The sequence below is a fragment of the Melanotaenia boesemani genome, chromosome 8, assembly GCF_017639745.1.
Source record: "Melanotaenia boesemani isolate fMelBoe1 chromosome 8, fMelBoe1.pri, whole genome shotgun sequence".
Taxonomy (NCBI): domain Eukaryota; kingdom Metazoa; phylum Chordata; class Actinopteri; order Atheriniformes; family Melanotaeniidae; genus Melanotaenia; species Melanotaenia boesemani.
The window spans coordinates 34,252,482-34,274,607 of NC_055689.1; the positions used below are offsets into that span (position 1 = coordinate 34,252,482).

The window sequence follows — 22,126 nt, forward strand, 5'->3', positions numbered from 1 at the left end:
AACAAGGTAGTGATGTTACAGAAGATAAAGGTATAATTCAAAAATACCTTTTACACAGTAAACCTTTGATACTTTCACTGGCCCACTTGTCAATATCAGCCTGAAGATCACTGAAATCCTCACATCCAGGGAAAAAGGGGGGAAAGAAACAACAGATTTGATGAGTAATTTCTGCCAATATTATGCTACCAATATGTTTTTTAAATGAAAGGTACACAAAAAAATTAACTGGAAACTATAAATTCAAATTGGGAATTCATGATTTACTCACAAGATCTCAGTGGAGTTGGTCATCTTTTTTCAAACAGGGCAGCCTGGAGTTTGGTACTTTCCAAAAAGCTCTGTGTTGAGTAGGAATCCCAGTCTACAAGAAACCATGTCCTCCTCAGTTTAAAGGCGCTCCATAACTGCCCTTTGAATCTTCCAGTCTGGCTCAGCCACAGTCATTTTCCTCGACCCCATTCCTTCTTAAAATAGCATTAGGATGTTTCTGTAGGTCATCTTCAACAGCTGATCTTCTTTTGATCGCTACATGCATCAGGTACAGGAGACTTTCCATTGTTCAAGTATTTATCATCTTTGTTTCTTCATGTCCAAAAGTTGCAGATGGATAGAGCTGACACAGGTACGCTACTGGTACAGCTACGCTACTGACACAGGTACGCTACTGACACAGGTACGCTACTGACACAGGTACGCTACTGGCACAGGTACGCTACTGGCACAGGTACGCTACTGGCACAGGTACGCTACTGACACAGGTACGCTACTGACACAGGTACGCTACTGGCACAGGTACGCTACTGACACAGCTACGCTACTGACACAGGTACGCTACTGGTACAGCTACGCTACTGACACAGGTACGCTACTGACACAGGTACGCTACTGGTACAGGTACGCTACTGACACAGGTACGCTACTGGCACAGGTACGCTACTGGCACAGGTACGCTACTGGTACAGGTACGCTACTGGCACAGGTACGCTACTGGCACAGGTACGCTACTGGCACAGGTACGCTACTGACACAGGTACGCTACTGGTACGCTACTGGCACAGGTAAGCTACTGGCACAGGTACGCTACTGGCACAGGTACGCTACTGGCACAGGTACGCTACTGGTACGCTACTGGCACAGGTACGCTACTGGTACAGGTACGCTACTGACACAGGTTCGCTACTGGTACAGGTACGCTACTGGTACAGGTACGCTACTGACACAGGTACGCTACTGGTACAGGTACGCTACTGACACAGGTACGCTACTGGTACAGGTACGCTACTGGTACAGCTACGCTACTGACACAGGTACGCTACTGACACAGGTACGCTACTGACACAGGTACGCTACTGACACAGGTACGCTACTGGCACAGGTACGCTACTGGCACAGGTACGCTACTGGCACAGGTACGCTACTGACACAGGTACGCTACTGGTACAGGTACGCTACTGGTACACAGGTACGCTACTGTACAGGTACGCTACTGGTACAGCTACGCTACTGACACAGGTACGCTACTGACACAGGTACGCTACTGACACAGGTACGCTACTGACACAGGTACGCTACTGGTACAGGTACGCTACTGACACAGGTACGCTACTGGTACAGGTACGCTACTGACACAGGTACGCTACTGGTACAGGTACGCTACTGACACAGGTACGCTACTGGTACAGGTACGCTACTGACACAGGTACGCTACTGGTACAGGTACGCTACTGGCACAGGTACGCTACTGGCACAGGTACGCTACTGACACAGGTACGCTACTGGCACAGGTACGCTACTGGTACAGGTACGCTACTGGCACAGGTACGCTACTGGTACAGGTACGCTACTGACACAGGTACGCTACTGGTACAGGTACGCTACTGGTACAGGTACGCTACTGACACAGGTACGCTACTGGTACAGGTACGCTACTGGCACAGGTACGCTACTGGCACAGGTACGCTACTGACACAGGTACGCTACTGGCACAGGTACGCTACTGGTACAGGTACGCTACTGGCACAGGTACGCTACTGGTACAGGTACGCTACTGACACAGGTACGCTACTGGTACAGGTACGCTACTGACACAGGTTCGCTACTGGTACAGGTACGCTACTGCAGCCCGCTTAATTAAGAAAAACCCTTGATGGATGTCCGATTACAGAAGCAGGCTGATCTCATGACCTGTTCTTTACAAACACAGAAGCAGCACTGAAGACCTGCAGCTGTGTTTTCAAGCGTTTAGAAGAAAATGGAAACAGAGCGGCTTTAAATGACTGTGAGCTAATTTGCTCGGCACTATAGTTATCGGACCTGCATGGCCCAGAACCTGCAGCCTCTGAGCGACATTTTTCTTTTAGGAACCTGTACGCTGCGTAGAAAGAAAAGATTTGAAGACTTGAAGTGCTGATTTTTTTTATTAGAATTATTTGCATTTTACAAATAAAGGTTTCACAAATGGGAAACTGTGTTTTAATTAATCTATATGTTCTTTAGGATATTTTAGTCCAGGTTCTGCATAGAGCCCAGCGCAAGGACAGCTCGTTTTGATGGAAATACAACTGTAGCTCGCATACTACGGTGCTGTGATTGCGGTGTTGTGTCGGTTTTGTAGAAGCAATGTTCCGTTGATGAGTTATTTATCCGAATCTGTGAAATTCTTCTAATTTTATCGAAGTCTGTAGTCGATAACGCATTATAGTCTGGAAAAAAAAAAACGCCTGTCAGTCATTTTGGTTTATATGTCGGTGATTTCTTCATTTCTTCTCTCTGGATTAATAAAACTGCAGCTATGAAGAAACAGCTTTAACATAAGTTTGTTTTTTACCTGCTGTGTGGAGGTTTCTTTGTGGTTTCCAGGTGACATCCAGCAGTCTGCGCTGGCGATCGATCTCTTCTTCGTACTGAACGATGGTTTTTTCAAACTCTGTGAATATTTCTTCAGCAGCAGCAGTTAGTCGCTCGCTGATAAACTCTCTCAGATGCTTAACTGAAGACATTGTTGCTGAAACTGAAATATTCAGCTGAGAGACGACAACACAACCGTTAACAGTGCAGCTCGGAAAGCAGCTAGCCTGTTTCCTGTTCTTCTTCTTCTGCAGTTTATTGGCGGTTGGCTAACAACGTATAGATGCGCATTACCGCCACCAACAGGTAAGGAGTGTGTGGTAAGGACAGACAGGCCTGTTTCCTGTGACACCAGCATATAAAGAACAACAATAATCCCGTTAGTGTGTAATAAAAGCATGAATCAACCTTTCAAAGTACTTAAGATTTTAAAAGGATTTCTGCTTGGATGAAAGTCTTAGATTTCTATTTGCATATAAATAAATGACCACAGGCAGAACAGAACATAAAGTAAGGAAATTACTAACAAAAAACAAAAGAAAATCTTAAATCATTCTGTGTGTATATGTACATATGAATATATAACAGAACAGGGCAAGCCAATTTACATTTTCTTTTAAATTTGAAAGGGTTGGCATTAAATAAACTAATTCTAAATTTCTTCTTACTCTACTTTTAAAATGTTGATTTTTTTAATTACATCTGAGACACAATTTGCTATTGTTTTCTTTCTTTTTAATATGTTCTGAATAAACTATTCACTGATTTAATTATTCATACAGATAAACTATGTTAAATAAAAACTATAACAACAAACTACACATGGAAGTCTCTGAAGACTCTGAATCTTAACATAAAATCTAAAATCACACATTTAAGTACATTATTGGTAAATGGACTATACATGTACATTTATTACATAACTTGACACAGTCACCCAATCACACACTCATGCAGCACTTCTGTCACACAAAAATCAATAAATATGTTTGAGATTCGCATCTCCATCTTGTTTCTGGTCATTATTTCTTCAGTACTTTTCAGCTTTAAGAAGACCTCTGATCACATTTAATCTACATACAGGACTTGACTGGCTTTAATGTAAGAATTCTAATTTCTGTTTTTAATATTGACATTTCTCAGTGAAATGGGCTCCATCAACTTAATCAGGCAATGCAATAAAAAGACACAAATTAAAGCTGTAAAGGATGTTTAAGTCCTGAAGTTAGTCCGTTATCAGGTAAAACTTCTTTGCTCTACTGCCCCCTGCTGGTAAAGTTAAGACACTGCTTCCATTTCTCAACATGGATGTTTAATTTGGGCCAATACTTCGGCCTCTTTAATTTCCTACACTGTGAACAATAGTGGCTGTAACGTGTTCACAATGTGATCTAAATTACACTCTATACATATGATGGCCTCTTTAAGAGGCTGGTCTGAACGAAGCCTTCAAACTCCAAGCACTTAACTTTTCCTTTTTTATTTCTTTTATTTTTTTTTTGTTTTTGTTTTTCTGTTTTTGTTTTACCACGTTTGGTTTGCCTGGGTTTGGGAAAAAGAAAGTGAGAAAGAGAAGAACAATTTACAAACCTCAAACAAGTCCCTCATCAGAAAAAGACTGTCCATAATTGATCTGTCCAGTATTCCATATGACTGGTCCCTGTAAATAATTGAAAGAGAAAGAAAGTAAGGAAGAGAAGGGAAAAGAAAGTAAGAAAGAGAAGGAGAAAGAGAAGGAGAGAGCCCAAATACTAACCATTACATAAAATATAGCAACATCTGCTTCTGCTTGGTTTCTCTCGGTATATTTCAGTGCGACCAAGGACGCTGCAGGTAAGTGACGCTAATGCTGTAGGTGATGTATTTCCAGCGAGACAGCAGATTCAAACTAGACGCGCCCAAACATTTATCCTTTCATTCAATTGTATTTTGTGCCAGCCTAATCAAAATATTCTTTAAAGTGGGAAAATAGTGTCTTTAAAAGGTAAACTCTGGAGCACAGCGAGGAGGATTTGGCCAGCCTGACAGTCATGGGGAAACCAAACAACACGTCCACCCCCTCCACCTCATCTAAATCCAAGAGACAGCGAAATGAGGATTCACCTGGAGCTATTTCACCACCAGGGAACGACTTAACGGATGTTCTGATCTCTATAGATAAGAAACTCGGTAGTTTTGATGCACATTTGAGTCTGGTAGAAATTCTCCACAAGGAGTTCCAGGCGCTACGTGAATCACTAGAATTCACCCAGAAGCAGGTGGAAACTCTGGCTGTAGAAAATGCCGGTCTCAGAGAGTCGGTAAAATCCCTCACCGAGGGCTTGACCCGTCTCTCGGAGGAAAATAAGAAGATTAAGGAAACGGTGATCGATCTGCAGGCGCGGAGCATGAGAGAGAACCTGGTGTTTGCAGGGATTCCAGAGCAGACGGAGGAGGACCCCTAGACCACGGTGAAAAACTTCATCAAAACCCACCTGAAGCTCCCGGAGGAAACGGTGAAAAACATCTCCTTTCACAGAGTCCATCGGCTCGGCGGGAGGAAACCCGGGTCCAGCAGACCAAGACCTATTGTAGCGAAGTTCGTCAGCTTCAAACAGAAGGAGCAGGTGAAAAACCAGGGCCGCGAACTGAAGGGAACCAACTTCGGATTAAACGACAAATATCCGAGAGAGATTCTGTTCCCAGGCCAGCCGAGAGATGTAGTCCGTCTAGCGTGTCCTGGGTTTTCCCAGGGGCCTCTTTCCGGTAGGATGTGCCTGGAACACCTCATTAGGGAGGCATCCAGGCCTGGTGAAACATTTCCCACTTAATTTACAAGAATATGGCCTCTCCCCAGTGTGAGTTCACATGTGGATTGTCAAACTCTAACTATAAGTGAAACTTTTCCTACATGCTTTGCAAGAAAATGGCTTCTCACCTGTGTGGGTTCTCAGATAAACAGAAAAATTACCACTTTTGCAAACAGAACTTATATTAATCATCAAATGCCACTCAGCGGCTCTTTTCCCGAAGTCTCACTTATTAAATTAATTTAATAGTAATTTGATAAGTTTATAAGGACAAACACACTATTCACTTGGCCAAAACATCATTCGGCTCTTTTGCCGACGTAAAATACCAAACACTGCTCTGTTGTTTGCCAACCTTGGGGAGTTGCACATGACTGGTTAAGGAACCAGGAAGTAGTAACGAGCTACACAGTGCACCAAAGTTATTCCATCACGTAACTCTTATTTTATCCCTTGCAACAAATGAGAACATTTTAAATAATTTTTTAGAGAAAAAATCTTAATTATTTGGCCTTTAAGCATAATGCAGAAATCCCATAATCCTCAGAAGTGATATTACACATTGGCTGTGTGAAAGTTAGCTAGAGCAAGGAGGGGCTAACTTCAGCCGATGACACCCAGTTGTCTAAGAAACAGAATGAAGCCCCAGAAAAGATAAAAATAAACTTTTATTAAACTACATACGTTTAAGTTGGCACAAATTCTTATTTACAAAGACAACCTGACAAAAGGCAGAACAAAAAACAGCAAACAACCCACATAAACAGCTATGAAACACAAAAACATGAAACAGTTGTACTGAACATTGTTTGGTTAAACTCCAACATAAACGTAACATCTTTACGCTCCATTTTCTACAAAGCAAAGCTGAAGTGCTAGAGGCAGCACAGTGAAGAACATGGGGACATCTATGCCTTCCCACATGGTCCCTGATCCCTTCTTGTTTATGTAACTTTACCACATGCAGGATTAAAGCTTCTCACCTGTGTGGGTTCTCATGTGAGCGGTAAATTTAGCTCTCTGTATATAACATTTTCCACATACATTACAAGCGTACGGCTTCTCACCTGTGTGGGTTCTCATGTGAACAGTCAAAGCACTATTTTCTTTGAAAGCTTTCCTACATATTTCACAGGAATATGGCTTCTCACCTGTGTGGGTTCTCATGTGAATAGTCAACTTACTATTTTCCTTGAAACATTTCCCACATACATTACAAGCGTACGGCTTCTCACCTGTGTGGGTTCTCATGTGACCATTAAAAGCTGATCTGTACCTAAAACATTTTCCACACTCATTACAAGAAAAGGGTTTTTCACCAGTGCTGCCAGCGTGATGTTTCCTCACTGGTGACTTTTCCTTTAAGTCCTGAACATGACGCTCTGCCAGAAGAGAGTTGTTAGAGAAGAGCTGGTTACTGTTTGGTTCTCGTTCCATGTGATAACAAAAGATTCTCCATAATTTCCATCTATTCTGCTAAAAATAAACATTTACACTGGTCTCTTTGTATTGTTAGTTCATTAAGACCACTGAGGGTTTACGTACCTGTTCTGTGTAACTTTATTTGAGGCATCATGATGATATTCAACAATCTGGGCTGATGATCGGTTTCCTCCTCGTACTGGATGCTGGTGTTTTGAAACTCTGTGAACAGTTCTTCAGACTCAGACTTGCATTGAACCACCATGTCAGTCTCATCCTTCAGAACAAGCTGCTCTCCCTCCTGACTGATGTGGACCTCCTCCTGGTCCTCTTTGATCTGTGGAGGTTCTGGTTCCTCCTGGTCCTCTTTGATCTGTGGAGGTTCTGGTTCCTCCTGGTCCAGACTGGAGCTCATGTCCTGTTTAAAGAGCTGCTGGTCAGCAAGAACTACCTCCCCTTGACAGTCATGTTGCTGCTGGACGTCTGCAGGGACAAATAGCAACAGAACAGGGTTATTAATGAATAGAATAGAATAGAACAGAATAGAAAAACTTTGTTGTCATTATACTGAGTACAATGAGATTTAAAAGCAGCTCCGTAAATGTGCACATGAAGTAACATTTCTTTCTTTTATTTTTAGAGGTGTAGATAAAGACCACAATATAAATAGCAGCTTTAAAAGCACTCAAGGCTCAAAATGAATGGATGGTACGTGTGTGAGTACATAATACAGTTGCATCATTGTGTTTACATTTCCACCAATATGTAGTTTACAGGACTGCTGGACCTGAAATGACCAGCAGATGTCAGTACTACCAAATGAGCTGTTAAATGGGGCCTTGAGCAATGGCATTTTTGGTGATGCAATTGGCCAGAAAGACTCAACACATTCACAAGGCTTCATTAAACCATCACTAGTTATAGTGTAGCGCAGACGCAACAAATGGTTAGCGGCTATCATGTAATGCTGGTGGGTCCCCGTCGAGTCCCTCAAAAAGTTTGACAATTTGTTCGGACCATTTTGTGACTGGTGAGTAAAACATTTATTATTATTCTACTTTTTACATCTTGATGTTTTTTATGTATTGATGCCAAAAATATCATATAATAGTCTAGGATCTGGTCAGGAATAGTTTACCAGACTCTTTTGGATCCAACAGCTCGACTAGATTTATATTTTCTGAACACATCATAGATGTATTTTGGCCATAAACTACAGTGTTCTTTGTACTATGTGCCATCTATATTCCCTCATTGTCAACATCTATTATTTTCCATAACTGCTTTATGTATGTTGACTTTTAAAGTTCTGATTATTAAAGTAAACACATTGAAGCATCTTTGGATCTTTTTTGACTGCCTGAAAGACACATTTTACTTATGAATATGCACCAAAATAACAATGTCAGAATAAGATCTAAATCTGGAATCACAAATTAATTTTGTCCTGTTATTAACACAACCAATGTAGAAAATACAAATTTTTATTTTACCAGAAATATAACATGCAATGATTGGAGGAAAAGACATTACAACAAATCTGACATGTGTTAGATGTTATTTAAAATTTGTCTTTGAATGTATAACTTGTGCATGACCTTAATTAAAATATTTAATTGCAGCTTTGCAAGTTGGGGAAAAATAACACACTTAATAAGAACATTATGCAAGCGTGGGTTAACATGTTGTTTTCTGCTTCTAAGTGAAGAAAAGGAGAAGCTGACATTTAAAGATTCAAACTGGTTTTAGAGGAAATGTCTGGTCTGCAACATGTGGATGCTTTTGGCCGTACGAACTGTTTTTTTGCAGAAACAGGAAACCAGCACCTCAGATGGAGCAGAAGCAGACAGCCAAGGCTGACAACAGAAGATGAAGAAAAAAATCTGCCTTGCAACAGTTGACTAGTTAGTTATAGAGTCCAATCACTGATTAATTTAGAGAAGGTAGAAAACTGGACTCACCATTCATTAGGGCATGTACAATAGCCACATTCTTCTATATAAGTCCTGTATTGCTTCAGCAAAATCCACATACTATACAGGCTTAATGTGTTCTAATGAAGGAAATTCCAAATCTCTCTTTTCACTGTTCAATAATATCCCAAAACCTCCGGACACGTTCCCTCTTCCTCTTTACTCAGCTGACTTGAAAGGTTTTGAAAGGAAGAACAAAATATTTGAAAGCAAGAGGGGGCTTTCTGAGTGTGAAACCAGAGTTTTAAGAGAAAGAGCAAGATTATATTTGAGCGTGAAAACCAGAAATCTTGCTCTCAAAGCAAACAATTACGCTCTTGGTGAAAGAGAGGAAAATGCTCCACACATCTACCCATGTATCGGCGGGGACCCGATGAAGGCTTTCATTTAATCCTACTGCCGTTAGCTTCACCTCGTATCTTTCCGAGCCTTGACACTGAGGCTATCAATATAACTGAATGACATGCTTAATCGTGTTATATGAAAAATCAGTGGTAAACACGATCTGTTGCATACTTTAACATAAACGCTAGTCGGATTGCGGGTCCGTTTTTTACCGATGAATAGTTTGTGGTTCGGTTACTTCCGGGTTGTGATGTAGGTTTGTGTTCACCCTGTCATTCTGTTAAGTTTATGTCTCAGTAACTGCCTCATTTCTTTTCTCTGGGTTAATAAAACTGCAGCTATGAGGAAAAAACTTTAACATAAGTTTGATTTTTACCTGCTGTGTGGAGGTTTCTCTGAGGTTTCCAGGTGATATCCAGCAGTCTGCGCTGACGATCGATCTCTTCTTCATACTGGACGATGGTTTTTTCAAACTCTGTGAATATTTCTTCAGCAGCAGCAGTTAGTCGCTCGCTGATAAACTCTCTCAGATGCTGAACTGAAGACATCGTTGCTGAAACAGTGAAACATTCCGCTGAGAGACGACAACACAACCGTCCTCCCGCTAACAGTGTAGCTCGGAAAGCAGCTACCCGATTGGCTGCGATTGTTTCCTGTTCTTCTTCTTCTGCAGTTTATTGGCGGTTGGCTTACAACGTATATGTACGTTACCGCCACCAACTGCTAAGGAGTGTGGGAAAAGGACAGACAGGCCTGTTTCCTGTGACACCAGCATATAAAGAACAACAATAATCCCGTTAGTGTGTAATAAAAGTATGAATCAACCTTTCAAAGTACTTAAGACTTTGAAAGGATTTCTACTTGGATGAAAGTCTTAGATTTCTATTTGCATATAAATAAGTGACCACAGGCAGAACAGAATATAAAGTAAGGAAATTACAAAAAAAAATAAAGTAAGCTGGATTATGTAATCTGTGGTCCTGAAAAATTGGATTCCCAAATCTGGATAGCTTTTATCTGCATTCAATTTTTTTGAACCGGCCCAAAGGCTTTCATTTATCAAGTTATCTTTTATCAATAGTGTTGCCTGGCATTAGCATGTGGGTCACTTGATCAGGTTGAGGTCATCTGTCATCGTTTAGTCAGACTTGACAGAATCCATCATGGCTGCCAGTGGTGCAGGACATGCGACCCAGAGGGAAGATGTATAATTGCATATAAATAAGTGACCACAGGCAGAACAGAACAAAGTAAAAAGAAATACTAAAAATAAATAAATGAAAATATTAAATCATTCTCTGTGTCTATGTAGATATGAATATATAACAGAACAGGGCAAGTCAATTTACATTTTTCTATTCAATTTGAAAGAGTTGGCATTAAATAAACTGCTTTTAAATTTCTTCTTACTGTATTTTTAAAATGTTGATTTTTTATTACGTCTGAGACACAATTTGCTATTGTTTTTCTTTCTTTTTAATATGTTCTGAATAAACTATTCAGTGAATTAATTATTCATACAGATAAACTATGTTAAATACAAACTATACCTACAAACTACACATGGAAGTCCACACTGAGTCTGAACATAAAATCTAAAATCACACATTTAAGTACATTATTGGTAAATGGACTATACATGTACATTTATTACATTACTTGACACAGTCACCCAATCACACACTCATGCAGCACTTCTGTCACACAAAAATTAATAAATATGTTTGAGATTTGCATCTCCATCTTGTTTATGGTCATTATTTCTTCAGTACTTTTCAGCTTTATTTGAGAAGACCTCTGATCACATTTAATCTACATACAGGACTTGACTGGCTTTAATGTAAGAATTCTAATTTCTGTTTTTAATATTGATAATATTGATTAATAAAGGGCTCAATCAACTTAACCAGGCAGTGCAGGTTTTAGAGTAAAAAGACACAAATTAAAGCTGTAAAGGATGTTTAAGTCCTGAAGTTAGTCTGTTATCAGGTAACTTCTCTGCTCTACTGCCCTCTGCTGGTAAAGTTAAGACACTGCTTCCATTTGTCAACATGGCTGTTTAATTTGGGCCACTACTTCGGCCACTTTTATTTCCTACTCTATGAACAATAGTGGCTGTAATGTGTTCACAATGTGGTCTAAATTACTCTCTATACATATGATGACCTCTTTGAGAGGCTGGTCTGAACGAAGCCTTCAAACTCCAAGCAATTTCCTTTTTTCTCTTTTTTTGTTTTACCATTTTTGGTTTGCCTGGAATTTTAATGTACAAAGGCACATAGACGCTCAACCCCTTTAATCCAAGCCAACATCCAGGCATGTTTCCAACCTCAGCTGTCAGATTATGAGGATAAAATGATGTAAAATGAATGTATGAATAGATGTAGCAGCATAAAGGCCGACCAGAAGAAGAAAGCAGAATTTATTACAAACAGAACTTTGTAGAAATAACACACAGATCAACAGTGACCAAACCTTTTCTCATATGCACATCATTCTCTCAAGTCTTGGTTTTCAGGAGAAAAAAATATTGGCACTGAAACAAACAGACGACAAAATCTATTCACATATTTCCATTTTTCTTCATTTCCAGTTATTCCTGCTACTATTTACCTGCTGTCCTCACTAAACCAACTCAGCTGCATTTTGGCGCCACCGTGCATCAGAAACATCATTTTGTGGCTGGATTGTAAAGTTCCTGGACAGGATATAAAGGCCTAGAAAACTTCAGTAGATCACCTAAAGGTTAAGTTATCCATCACAGCTTACCCCACAGAGTTACACACTACTGCTCCTGGTTTAACCAGCGTTTTATTGAGGTTGATCAAACTTTGAGAAAACAATAATCCAAAAGTCCAAACAGAGTGTCAGTGGGCAACTTCTCCGACCCGTCAATGATGGTAGCGTCCATTTTCTAATCATCCTGAACCAGGTCACAAAGCAACAGTCTGAGCAGAGATCCCTGTCCCGAGTCTGCCCTAAAGTGTTCCCTGTTGGACATTTTAAAAAACCATCCCTGGGAGGTGTCTGGTGCATCCTGACCAGATCGTACGCTTGTCTCAGGATTCGTGACAACACCAACCCCCCGCTGACCAAGCTGTCACTCCTGCCTTGCTTCCTGGTGAAACATTTCCCACTTATTTTACAAGAATACACCCAGTGTGAGTTCACATGTGGGAGATGTGCAACTTTACATGGTCCGTAAAGTTGCACAGCTGTAGGTAATAAACATTTAAACAATATACTCTTTCCATCTTCATGAAATGAATGTGTTGCTCTCAGCCCTGCAGCACATGCAGCCCTCCTTAAACATGACGCAGAAATCCCATAATCCTCAGAACTGATATTACACATTGGAAAGTTAGCTAGAGCAAGGAGGGGCTAACTTCAGCCGATGACTCCCATTTTTCTAAGAATCAGAATGAAGCCCCAGAAAAGATCAGTATAAATCTTCATTAAACTAGATATGTTTAACTGAATTCTTATTTACAAAGACAACCTGACAAAAGGCAGAACAAAAAACAGCAAACAACCCACATAAACAGCTATGAAACAAGAGAAAATCTGAAACAGTTGTACTGAACATTGTTTGGTTAAACTCCAACATAAACGTAACATCTTTACGCTCCATTTTCTACAAAGCAAAGCTGAAGTGCTAGAGGCAGCACAGTGAAGAACATGGGGACATCTATGCCTTCCCACATGGTCCCTGATCCCTTCATGTTTATGTAACTTTACCACATGCAGGATTAAAGCTTCTCACCTGTGTGGGTTCTCATGTGAGCGGTAAATTTAGCTCTCTGTATATAACATTTTCCACATACATTACAAGCGTACGCCTTCTCACCCGTGTGAGTTCTCATGTGAACAGTCAAAGTATAACTTTTACTGAAACATTTCCCACATGTTTTACAAGAAAATGGCTTCTCACCCGTGTGAGTTCTCATGTGAACAGTCAAACTATAACTTTTACTGAAACATTTCCCACATGTTATACAAGAAAATGGCTTCTCACCTGTGTGAGTTCTCGTGTGAATAGTTAATTTTGCTCTCTGCCTGAAACATTTCCCACATATATTACAATCGTATGGCTTCTCACCTGTGTGGGTTCTCATGTGAACATTGAAAGTTGATCTGTACCTAAAACATTTTCCACACTCATTACAAGAAAAGGGTTTTTCACCAGTGCTCCCAGAGTGATGTTTCCTCACCGGTGACTTTTTCTTTAAGGATTTTCCACAAATGTCACTTTTCAGAGACTTTTTATCTTTGTACTTTTTACCGTAATTTCCTAAACTGGAAGACTTTCCTTTGTTGTTAGTGTGACTTCTGTTTGTGCTGTCCATCTCCTGCTCTGTATTTGTAGCAGACCCTGAGAAAACATCCCTGTTTGCTTCCTGAACATGACGCTCTGCCAGAAGAGAGTTGTTAAAGAAGAGCTGGTTACTGTTTGGTTCTGGTTCCATGTGATCACCGTCCTCATCATTAGGAGTCGCTATAAAAGTTTCAGTCTCCTGCTTCAGAACAAGCTGATCTCCCTCCTGATTGGTGGATTGCTGCTCCTGTTCCACTTTCATCTGTGGAGGCTCTGGTTCATCCTGGTCCATACCACAGTTCCTCTCCTGGTCACAGAGCTGCTGGTTGGTGAGATCCTCTTCCTCCTCCTTACAGAGATGAAGGTGTGGGACGTCTAAAAGGACAAAGGGACAAAATAAATACCATGCAATTTGAAATCTGTCTACTTATGAACAGAACAGTGGTAAAGGAGATTACAGCTGTGATCCAGCTGCAGTTGGAGGCAGGCATGCTGAGCTGTGAGAGTTTGTCCTGAAGCAGTGCTGGCATGAACTTGTGCGCAAGGTTGAGCGGTTCCGGCTAGATATGGTTGGACTCACTTCGATGCACGTCTTGGGCTCGGGAACCGCTGTCCTCGAGAAGGGATGGACTCTCTTCCATTCTGGAGTTGCTCCTGGTGAAAGGTGGCAAGCAGGTGTGGGCATGGTCATTGCCCCCCATCTTGGCGCCTGTATGTTGGGGTTTACCCCGGTGGACGAGAGGGCAGCCTCCCTCCGCTTTTCAGAGTAACCCCCCTTTTGGGAGTCCTTGGAAGAGGTGTTGGAGAGCACTCCTTCCGGGGACTCCCTCGTTCTGCTGGGGGACATCACTGTCGACATGGGCAATGACAGTGAGACCTGGAGGGGCGTGTTTGGGAGGAACAGCCCCCGCCCCCCGTCTGAATCCAAGTGGTGTTTTGTTGTTTGACCTCTGTGCTTATCATAGATTGTCCATAACAAACACCATGTTCAGGCATAAAAGTGTCCAAGTGCACTTGGCAGCAGGACACTAGTAGGCCGAAGTTTGATGATCGACTTTGTAATCATATCATCGAACTTGGGGTCACATGTCTTGGAAACTCGAGTGAAGAGAGGAGCAGAGCTGTCAACCCGATCACCACCTGGTGGTGAGGTGATGGTGGGGGGAGGATGCCGGTCAGGCCTGGCAGACCTAAGCGTGTTGTGAGGGTCTGCTGGGAACGTCTGGCGGAGTCCCCTGTCAGAAAGAGTTTCAACTCCCATCTCCCACAGAGCTAAAACCATGTCCCGGATGAGGCAGGGGAAGTTGAGTCCGAATGAGCGGTGTTCCGTGCCTCTATTGTTGAGGCAGCCAACCGGAGCTGTGGCCATAAGGTCATCGGTGCCGATCGTGGTGGTAATCCCCGAACTCGTTGGTGGACACCAGCAGTAAGGGATGCCAATTTCAACTGTGAGGTAATTTTTCACGGTGTAGAAGGAAGGTACTCGAAAAGGAGTATGCAATATCTGCAAAGTCGAAGTAATGCGAGGAGGATGCCGTGTGAACTCGTTCAGCACCACAAATTTGATATGTCATCTGAAAAACTGCCATCCAGAACTTCACAAACAATGGTGGGAAGCTAACGCCCCTAATGTTTGCCTTATTTTCACTTTGTACAGAATTTGATAATCTTAAACCTTTTAAAACTAAATATATATATCGACATCGGTAAATATCGGTTATCGGCCATAACAATAATATTAATATCGGAATCGGCCAAAATTTTCATATCGCTGCATCCCTAGCAGCATCACCCAAAGTAAACACCTTTTGAGAAAATAGATTAGCTGCTTGTTTACAAGCTTTTCTTAACTTTTTTACATTATATGAGCACTTTAGTTGTAATAATCAGTTCAATATTTCATCAAATTAAGACCTAAAAAAAAGGGTGTCATTTGTGCCCCCCTTTTCCTGGTCAGTGCCCCAGTCTGGCCCCCCATCAGAACTTTTCTAGACCCGCCCCTGCATAGCTGAAGTATAAACCCTGTCTACCACCTGCCAGCCACTGTGTTAGAGAAGGTCCTGCCAATAACAATACTTTAAGGTAAATAAGTGCTGGTGTGAACCATGACCCGCTCGTTTCCTCCTCCTCAGTTGAACCATAAACAAACGCAACAACAAAGAAAAGCCGATCAGCTGATCTGACAACTGGTATCATAATTTATCGAACAATATGAGAGGAGGAGGAAGCAGCTGCTGCATAAACAAAAATGACCAGAGATCCACTAGAACAGACCCGTTGGTGCAAAACGCAGGATAAGTCTAAAAAAGAATATGGGAAAAGTGCGGGTGTGGAACCCTCTTATCGGGAAAAAAAATTGGTGTTAAAACCCTCATTCTCCACGAGGACGACGTCCATGGGTTGTGTGGGAAAACTGCAGGGATCTTCCTGAATGACCTCTCAGCCCTGTATCATACTGGATTCCTTAGCAAGGCCCGATCCTTACGGCCTAAAAGCCACACCTTGGCTTATCAGGACGCAGGTACATGTCAGAAATGCTCGCTCTTGCTAACAATAGTACTTCAAAGTAATTTATTTCTAATAAAAGATTCTCCATAATTTCCACCTATCCTACTAAAAATAAACATTTACACTGGTCTCTTTGTATTGTTAGTTCATTAAGACCACTGAAGGTTTATGTACCTATTCTGTGTAACCTTATTAGATTGCAGGGATTGTAAGACTGTGTGGGAAAATTGCAGGGATCTTCCTGAATGACCTCTCAGCCCTGTATCATACTGGAGTCCTAAGGAAGGCCCGATCCTTACGGCCTAAAAGCCACACCTTGGCTCATGCTGCTTCCATCAGGGTGCAGGTACATCCTGTCAAAATGCAGGACGAACAGACACAAATATTCTTTCATCTAACCGGTGAAAAACAAAACAACAACAATGGCGGACGTACTGTGTTTGTGCTGCTACATCTTCATAATTTTATTGGTCTGTTGAAGCAGAACCTGTTTCTGGTGGAGTATTTATGCCGAAGACGCAAAGGTAACGTGTCAAATAACTAGCGGATGGCACGTAATGTTTCTTCTGTTGTGTTTTGCAGTCTTATGAGGATGCAGTGCACGCCTGGGTTTCACGGCCTACTACAGGACGGGCATGCCTGCGCACTGCATCGTTTCTGGTCCTCTTTGCGTTTTCTCATTCCACTGTTGTGTAAATGCATTTAAAATATTGGCGTAAACAGGACCAGAGTCAGGACCAGCAGCCTTGCGACAGTTTTATTTGCCTCTTTCTCCAGGACAGAGAAATGTTGGGGGGGTGGTAGACCCTCTAAGCTGAGCAGCTTCAAAGAGGCTCCATCTCCAGCAGTGCTGGGGTAAGGGAAGGGCCTGGCGGGAAGCGTTGGGTACAGATAGTTTGATTTCATCTCATGTTAATCCTACATCTCATTGAAAAATATATAATCCTGCATCAACACTGAAAAGAAGCTGGAATTTTGAAGATTAGATCACAAACCAAATCCCATTTGGAACATTTGTCAGAAATGTTCGCTCTTGCTAACAAAAGTATTTCAAAGTCATTTATTTTTAATAAAAGATTCTCCACAATTTCCACCTATTCTGCTAAAAATAAACATTTACACTGGTCTCTTTGTATTGTTAGTTCATTAAGACCACTGAGGGTTTACGTACCTATTCTGTGTAACTTTATTTGAGGTTTCATGATGATATTCAACAATCTGGGCTGATGATCGGGTTCCTCCTCGTACTGGATGCTGGTGTTTTGAAACTCTGTGAACAGTTCTTCAGACTCAGACTTGCATTGAACCACCATGTCAGTCTCATCCTTCAGAACAAGCTGCTCTCCCTCCTGACTGATGTGGACCTCCTCCTGGTCCTCTTGGATCTGTGGAGGTTCTGGTTCCTCCTGGTCCAGACAGGAGCTCATGTCGTGTTTAAAGAGCAGCTGGTCAGCAAGAACTTGCTCCTCTTCACAGTCATGTTGGTGCTGGACATCTGCAGGGACAAATAACAGAACAAGGTTATTAATGTAGTTACGTAAAAACAAAGTTCACATATTCAAGCAGAATTCAAAGTGTGAAATTGGTCTGAACTTCTCGTCTCCTCAAGAACGAACCTTCTATAATAATTCTCTAGAGCAGAGGGTTTCACACTTATTATTAGTGAAACACTGATCAGGGCTCCAGACTGCGACCAAATGGTCGCATTTTGTGACTAAAATAAGAGACAGTGCGAGTGAATTTTTCATCTACTCGCGCATTGGTGAACAACACGTTTACCATTTTGTTCCCCTGCAGTAGTTATAAATTTATTTAGATGCTAACAAACTTCTGCTCCCCTCTTCAGCCCAGTAGTTCACAGTAATGCGCAAATTAGCTGCTGGTTTGCCGACTCAAACTAGCTTCCATAAGAGAAAAGGAGACAAACACCAACGAAGAAGAAGACGGCCAATGTGTGTGTGTGTGTGAGTGGGGACGAACGACCACTGTGATTGGCTTATATGTGGGGGAATTAATTACTCCTCATTGTTGACAACTTAGCGAGTTTTCAGACCCCTCTGGCATCTTTTTTTCAAAAAGGCGACTAGCGACAAATCTAGCGACTTTTTCTGGTATTATTGGAGACTTTTGGAGACTGAGGTGAATGAAGGTAGTTAATTCTTCCCAATGAGGAGCGGGTGCTACGCAGATCCCTCCCCCGTCCAAAAGCACTCAGACGAGGCCTGGTCCTCACACAGCATCAGCAGCTGTACTCAGAGCAGACGACGTTTACCTCTGTTTCACGACCACGCTGAAAATGAAACTAACAAAGCTGCTGCTGGAGGATCCTGCGCTGGTTTACCGTCACAGTAATGTCTGTTAATGAAGAGTGTGGACAAAAATATTTAAAAAGTTAAATAATTGTGACATGTTCCAGACTCCTAATTAAAAAAACAAAATACACTTAAAAAACTGAACTAAAATAAAGAAAATATTGACAGAATTATTTTATTTATTTATACTGTTCTAAACATTTTTAGGTTGTCTTTTGATCAATTTTTGTCTTTCCCACGACATCCCTCTTTATGGCAGCATCCATTACAACTACATGTACTAGGCTGATTATGCTAATTAGCGACTTATTACCAGCTGATATTTATTTTTGTATAATTACTGTTTGCATACGTGTGTCGGGAGGACGACTGGGGTTTGTCCATGCAGCCATATTTGGACATGTGACAGCGATGCAGCACTACATTGTGGGATGTAACTGGAGCTAGAAGCAATGTCAGCTGTGTGGTAAATTTTCACGGTGTAAAAAGAAGATACTCGAAAAGCAGTATGCAGTATTTGTAAAGTCGAAGTGAAGCAAGGAGGATGCCGTGTCAAATCATTCAACACCACAAAATTTATATGCCATCTGAAAAACTACCATCCAGAAGCTCACAGACAATGTTCCTAATGTATGCATCATTTTTTCTTTGTACAGAATTTAATAATCTTAAACCTTTACAAACAAATTTATATATATATATACAGTATATATATATATATATATACATGTATATATATATCGACATTGGTAAATATCGGTTGTCAGCCATAACAACAGTATTAATGTCACATATCAGTATCAGCCAAAATTTTCATATCGATCCATCCATAACGAGTACTAATAAATTTCATTACAATTCTTACAATAAACAAGTTTTATTTTCTTTAGGCACATTTTACCCAGATAAAACTACACATGTGCATTTTTTATAACAAAGATCGACACTTTTAGTGTGAGAAACTGTCACACTTTTAAATTTACAGCATTTTTTCTTTTTTAAAACAGCCTTGACACATCTTTCACTACAATATGCTGTAGCTCTTAAATAAAACTTAAATATAACAAAACCAACATAAAACTGAGGCAGCGCATGTCTGAAATGACATTTTCTGTAACTTTTGCCTGTCAGGACTCAGCTGTTTCTTTTAATGAAAAGTAGCTTTTCTGCTTTATCAGCTGTTAACCTATTCCACTTTCATCTACAATGTGAGACACCGAGCTAAAAAAGCATTCCACTTTGACCGCCGCCCAGCTCACACTGCACCGACCCCTATGGCCCCTCCTGTAGGTGGTTAGCCCACGGGAGGGGGGCCCCATGTCACTCTTTCTCACTGGGCCCCATGGGCAAAGGCCCGGCTACCAAGCACTCCGTGTCCCACCTCCAGGCCTGGCTCCAGAGGGGGGCCCCGGTGACCCACGTCCGGGTAAGGGAAACCTGGATCCATGATTTGTCATCATCATAGGGGTGTTTTGAGCCGCGCGTTGTCTGGTCCCTCCCCTAGACACCTGTTTGCCATGGGTGACCCTACCCGGGGCATAAAGCTCCCGACAACATAGCTACTAGGATCGTCAGGACACGCAAACTCAGCGAGGAGGGCCTAAATCTAAAGATAAAATTAATCAGTACAATTGATCGCATTTACCTGTTTACAACTTTATAAACAGGTTGTTCTACCTGTGCTTTATCCTACTTCTAATTTGCATCAGCAAGAAGTACAAAACAAGACATATTTAATTAATTCATTATTCATTTATACAATTAACTTACAGTTTGACCTTTTTTTAAGGTTATATCATTTCCAGGTTATTTTATGCTTGTTTTTGAAAATTCTTCTTTTGTAAAGTTAAACATATATTAAAGGATAAAATATTATGAAACAGTAAAATGTTGTGCCTGTAATTCATATTTTTGTTGGTGTAAGTGTCAAGGAATCAAAAATGAAGTTGATTTATTAATTATATATTTTTTTTAATTAATCGGTCATCGAAATTTTTTTCTGCCAAATATCGGAATCGGCTTCAAAAATATCCATATCGATCGGGCCCTAATATACACATATATATATATATATATATATATATACACACACACATACATACAGAATATGTATTAGTGCACAGTAGCCTGGTCAAAAATCTGGTTACTGCCAAAAACATTCTGCTACTACTAAATGCAGCCCTTGTATACAGTACATAATACAATATGTAGTAGCAGAAAGTAGAAATAGAGGCAGAAACATCTTACATATGGATGTAAAGTTCTTTCAAAGAAACAAAGTTACTACTAATGCCATTTTAAAAATAGAAATTAGGCAATATCTCAGAGAAGCTGATTTGGGGCATGTAGGCGCTTTGAAACAATGGGAACGAATCCACAAAAAACACTTTATGTTCTATATTTATGGAGATTCTGACAGTTTTTTAAGCTTTACATTTACAATATTCATCATTAGGTTTTCAGAAACGAAGTTTTGCTACTACTGCTGCTATTTCAAACCTCCACGTTTGAGCTGTTCTCTGCAAGAAAACTTTCATTTGGAGATGCATTCATTTGCTTTATTTACTCTATATGTTAGTAAAATGTTTTTTTTTTTCATTCATTTATTCATTTATTTTTTCGAACAAAGTTATAAAAAAAGATTCTCTTCTAAAAGATAAAATAAAATACATGACAAATCAAGAAGAACAAGAAAACAAGCAAGCAAAATCTTCCAGTCCCCATCTTTGTCCCTTTTCCCCTCTTTCTACAATTTGAATTGCTTGCCTGATTACCTTTGTGGTCCGAAAAAAAAAAAAAAAAAAAGGAGCAGGCAGAAGTAAAAAAAACTTTTCAGGGCCTGCTCCCAAAAACAAAAATAAACATCATAATAATAAAACAAATATACTATCGGCTGTCAATTTATAACAAGCACAGCATTTTCCACAGAAACAAGGTAGTAACAAAGATACAATTAAATCATTATATTTCCGTCCTATATATACAAAATTTATCGGTTTTGAATAGTTTCTTAAATATATTTATTGTTTCACATAGTTTCATTTTATTGTTCAATTTATTCCACAAATTGACTCCCCGGATTGCAGGGCTATGTAGTTTTATGTTTGTTCTTACTGGTTGTTTTTTAAAAATACACATTCCTCGCAGACCGTATCTACTTTCCCTAATCTGAAACAACCCCTGGATACCGTCAGGAACCTTCCGATGAATTACACCATACATTAGTTGTGCTGTTTTAAAGTCAACAAGGTCTTTAAACTTAAGTGCGTTCAGTTTAACAAAGAGTTGATTGGTTGGTTGTCTAAACTCTGCATTGCAAACGATCCTTATTGCTTTTTTCTGTAGAATGTATATTGGATCAGTGTTTGTTTTATAAGTGTTTCCCCAAACTTCCACACAATAGGTCATATATGGTAGTATGAAGGAACAATACAAAGTGAAAAGTGATGCTTGATTTAGGAGGTGCTTGACCCTGTATAAAACTGCAATTGATTTGGAAATTTTGGATTTTATATAATTTATATGCGATTTCCAGTTTATTTTATCATCTATTATTACCCCAAGAAATTTTATCTCAGTTACTCTTTCTATTTTAGTATTTTCTATCAATAG

The 22,126-nt window shown here is 40.5% G+C and overlaps 3 protein-coding genes across 23 annotated transcripts in view; 1 reads left to right on the forward strand and 2 right to left on the reverse strand.

Annotated features, from left to right (window-relative positions):
* Positions 1-22,126, reverse strand: part of LOC121645114 (zinc finger protein OZF-like) — a 352,747-nt gene that overhangs the window by 221,578 nt on the left and 109,043 nt on the right. The gene's annotated exons all lie outside the window — the stretch shown is intronic.
* Positions 1-22,126, forward strand: part of LOC121645098 (zinc finger protein 420-like) — a 1,096,702-nt gene that overhangs the window by 126,138 nt on the left and 948,438 nt on the right. The gene's annotated exons all lie outside the window — the stretch shown is intronic.
* Positions 1-22,126, reverse strand: part of LOC121645092 (zinc finger protein OZF-like) — a 121,808-nt gene that overhangs the window by 11,257 nt on the left and 88,425 nt on the right. For 7 of the 21 annotated variants that reach the window (XM_041993436.1, XM_041993431.1, XM_041993429.1 and 4 more), the window contains 2 exons: positions 17,374-17,608; positions 7,384-7,544 (listed from right to left, as the gene is read on the reverse strand). The exons of 3 other annotated variants lie outside the window; for them this stretch is intronic. In XM_041993436.1, coding sequence (XP_041849370.1) covers positions 7,384-7,544; positions 17,374-17,608 — 396 coding nt within the window. Of the gene's footprint in view, positions 1-2,830; positions 3,044-7,184; positions 7,545-9,755; positions 10,150-16,376; positions 16,391-17,373; positions 17,609-22,126 lie in introns of those variants that run through there. 11 more of the 21 variants (XM_041993439.1, XM_041993438.1, XM_041993446.1 and 8 more) reach the window with 9 other exon arrangements.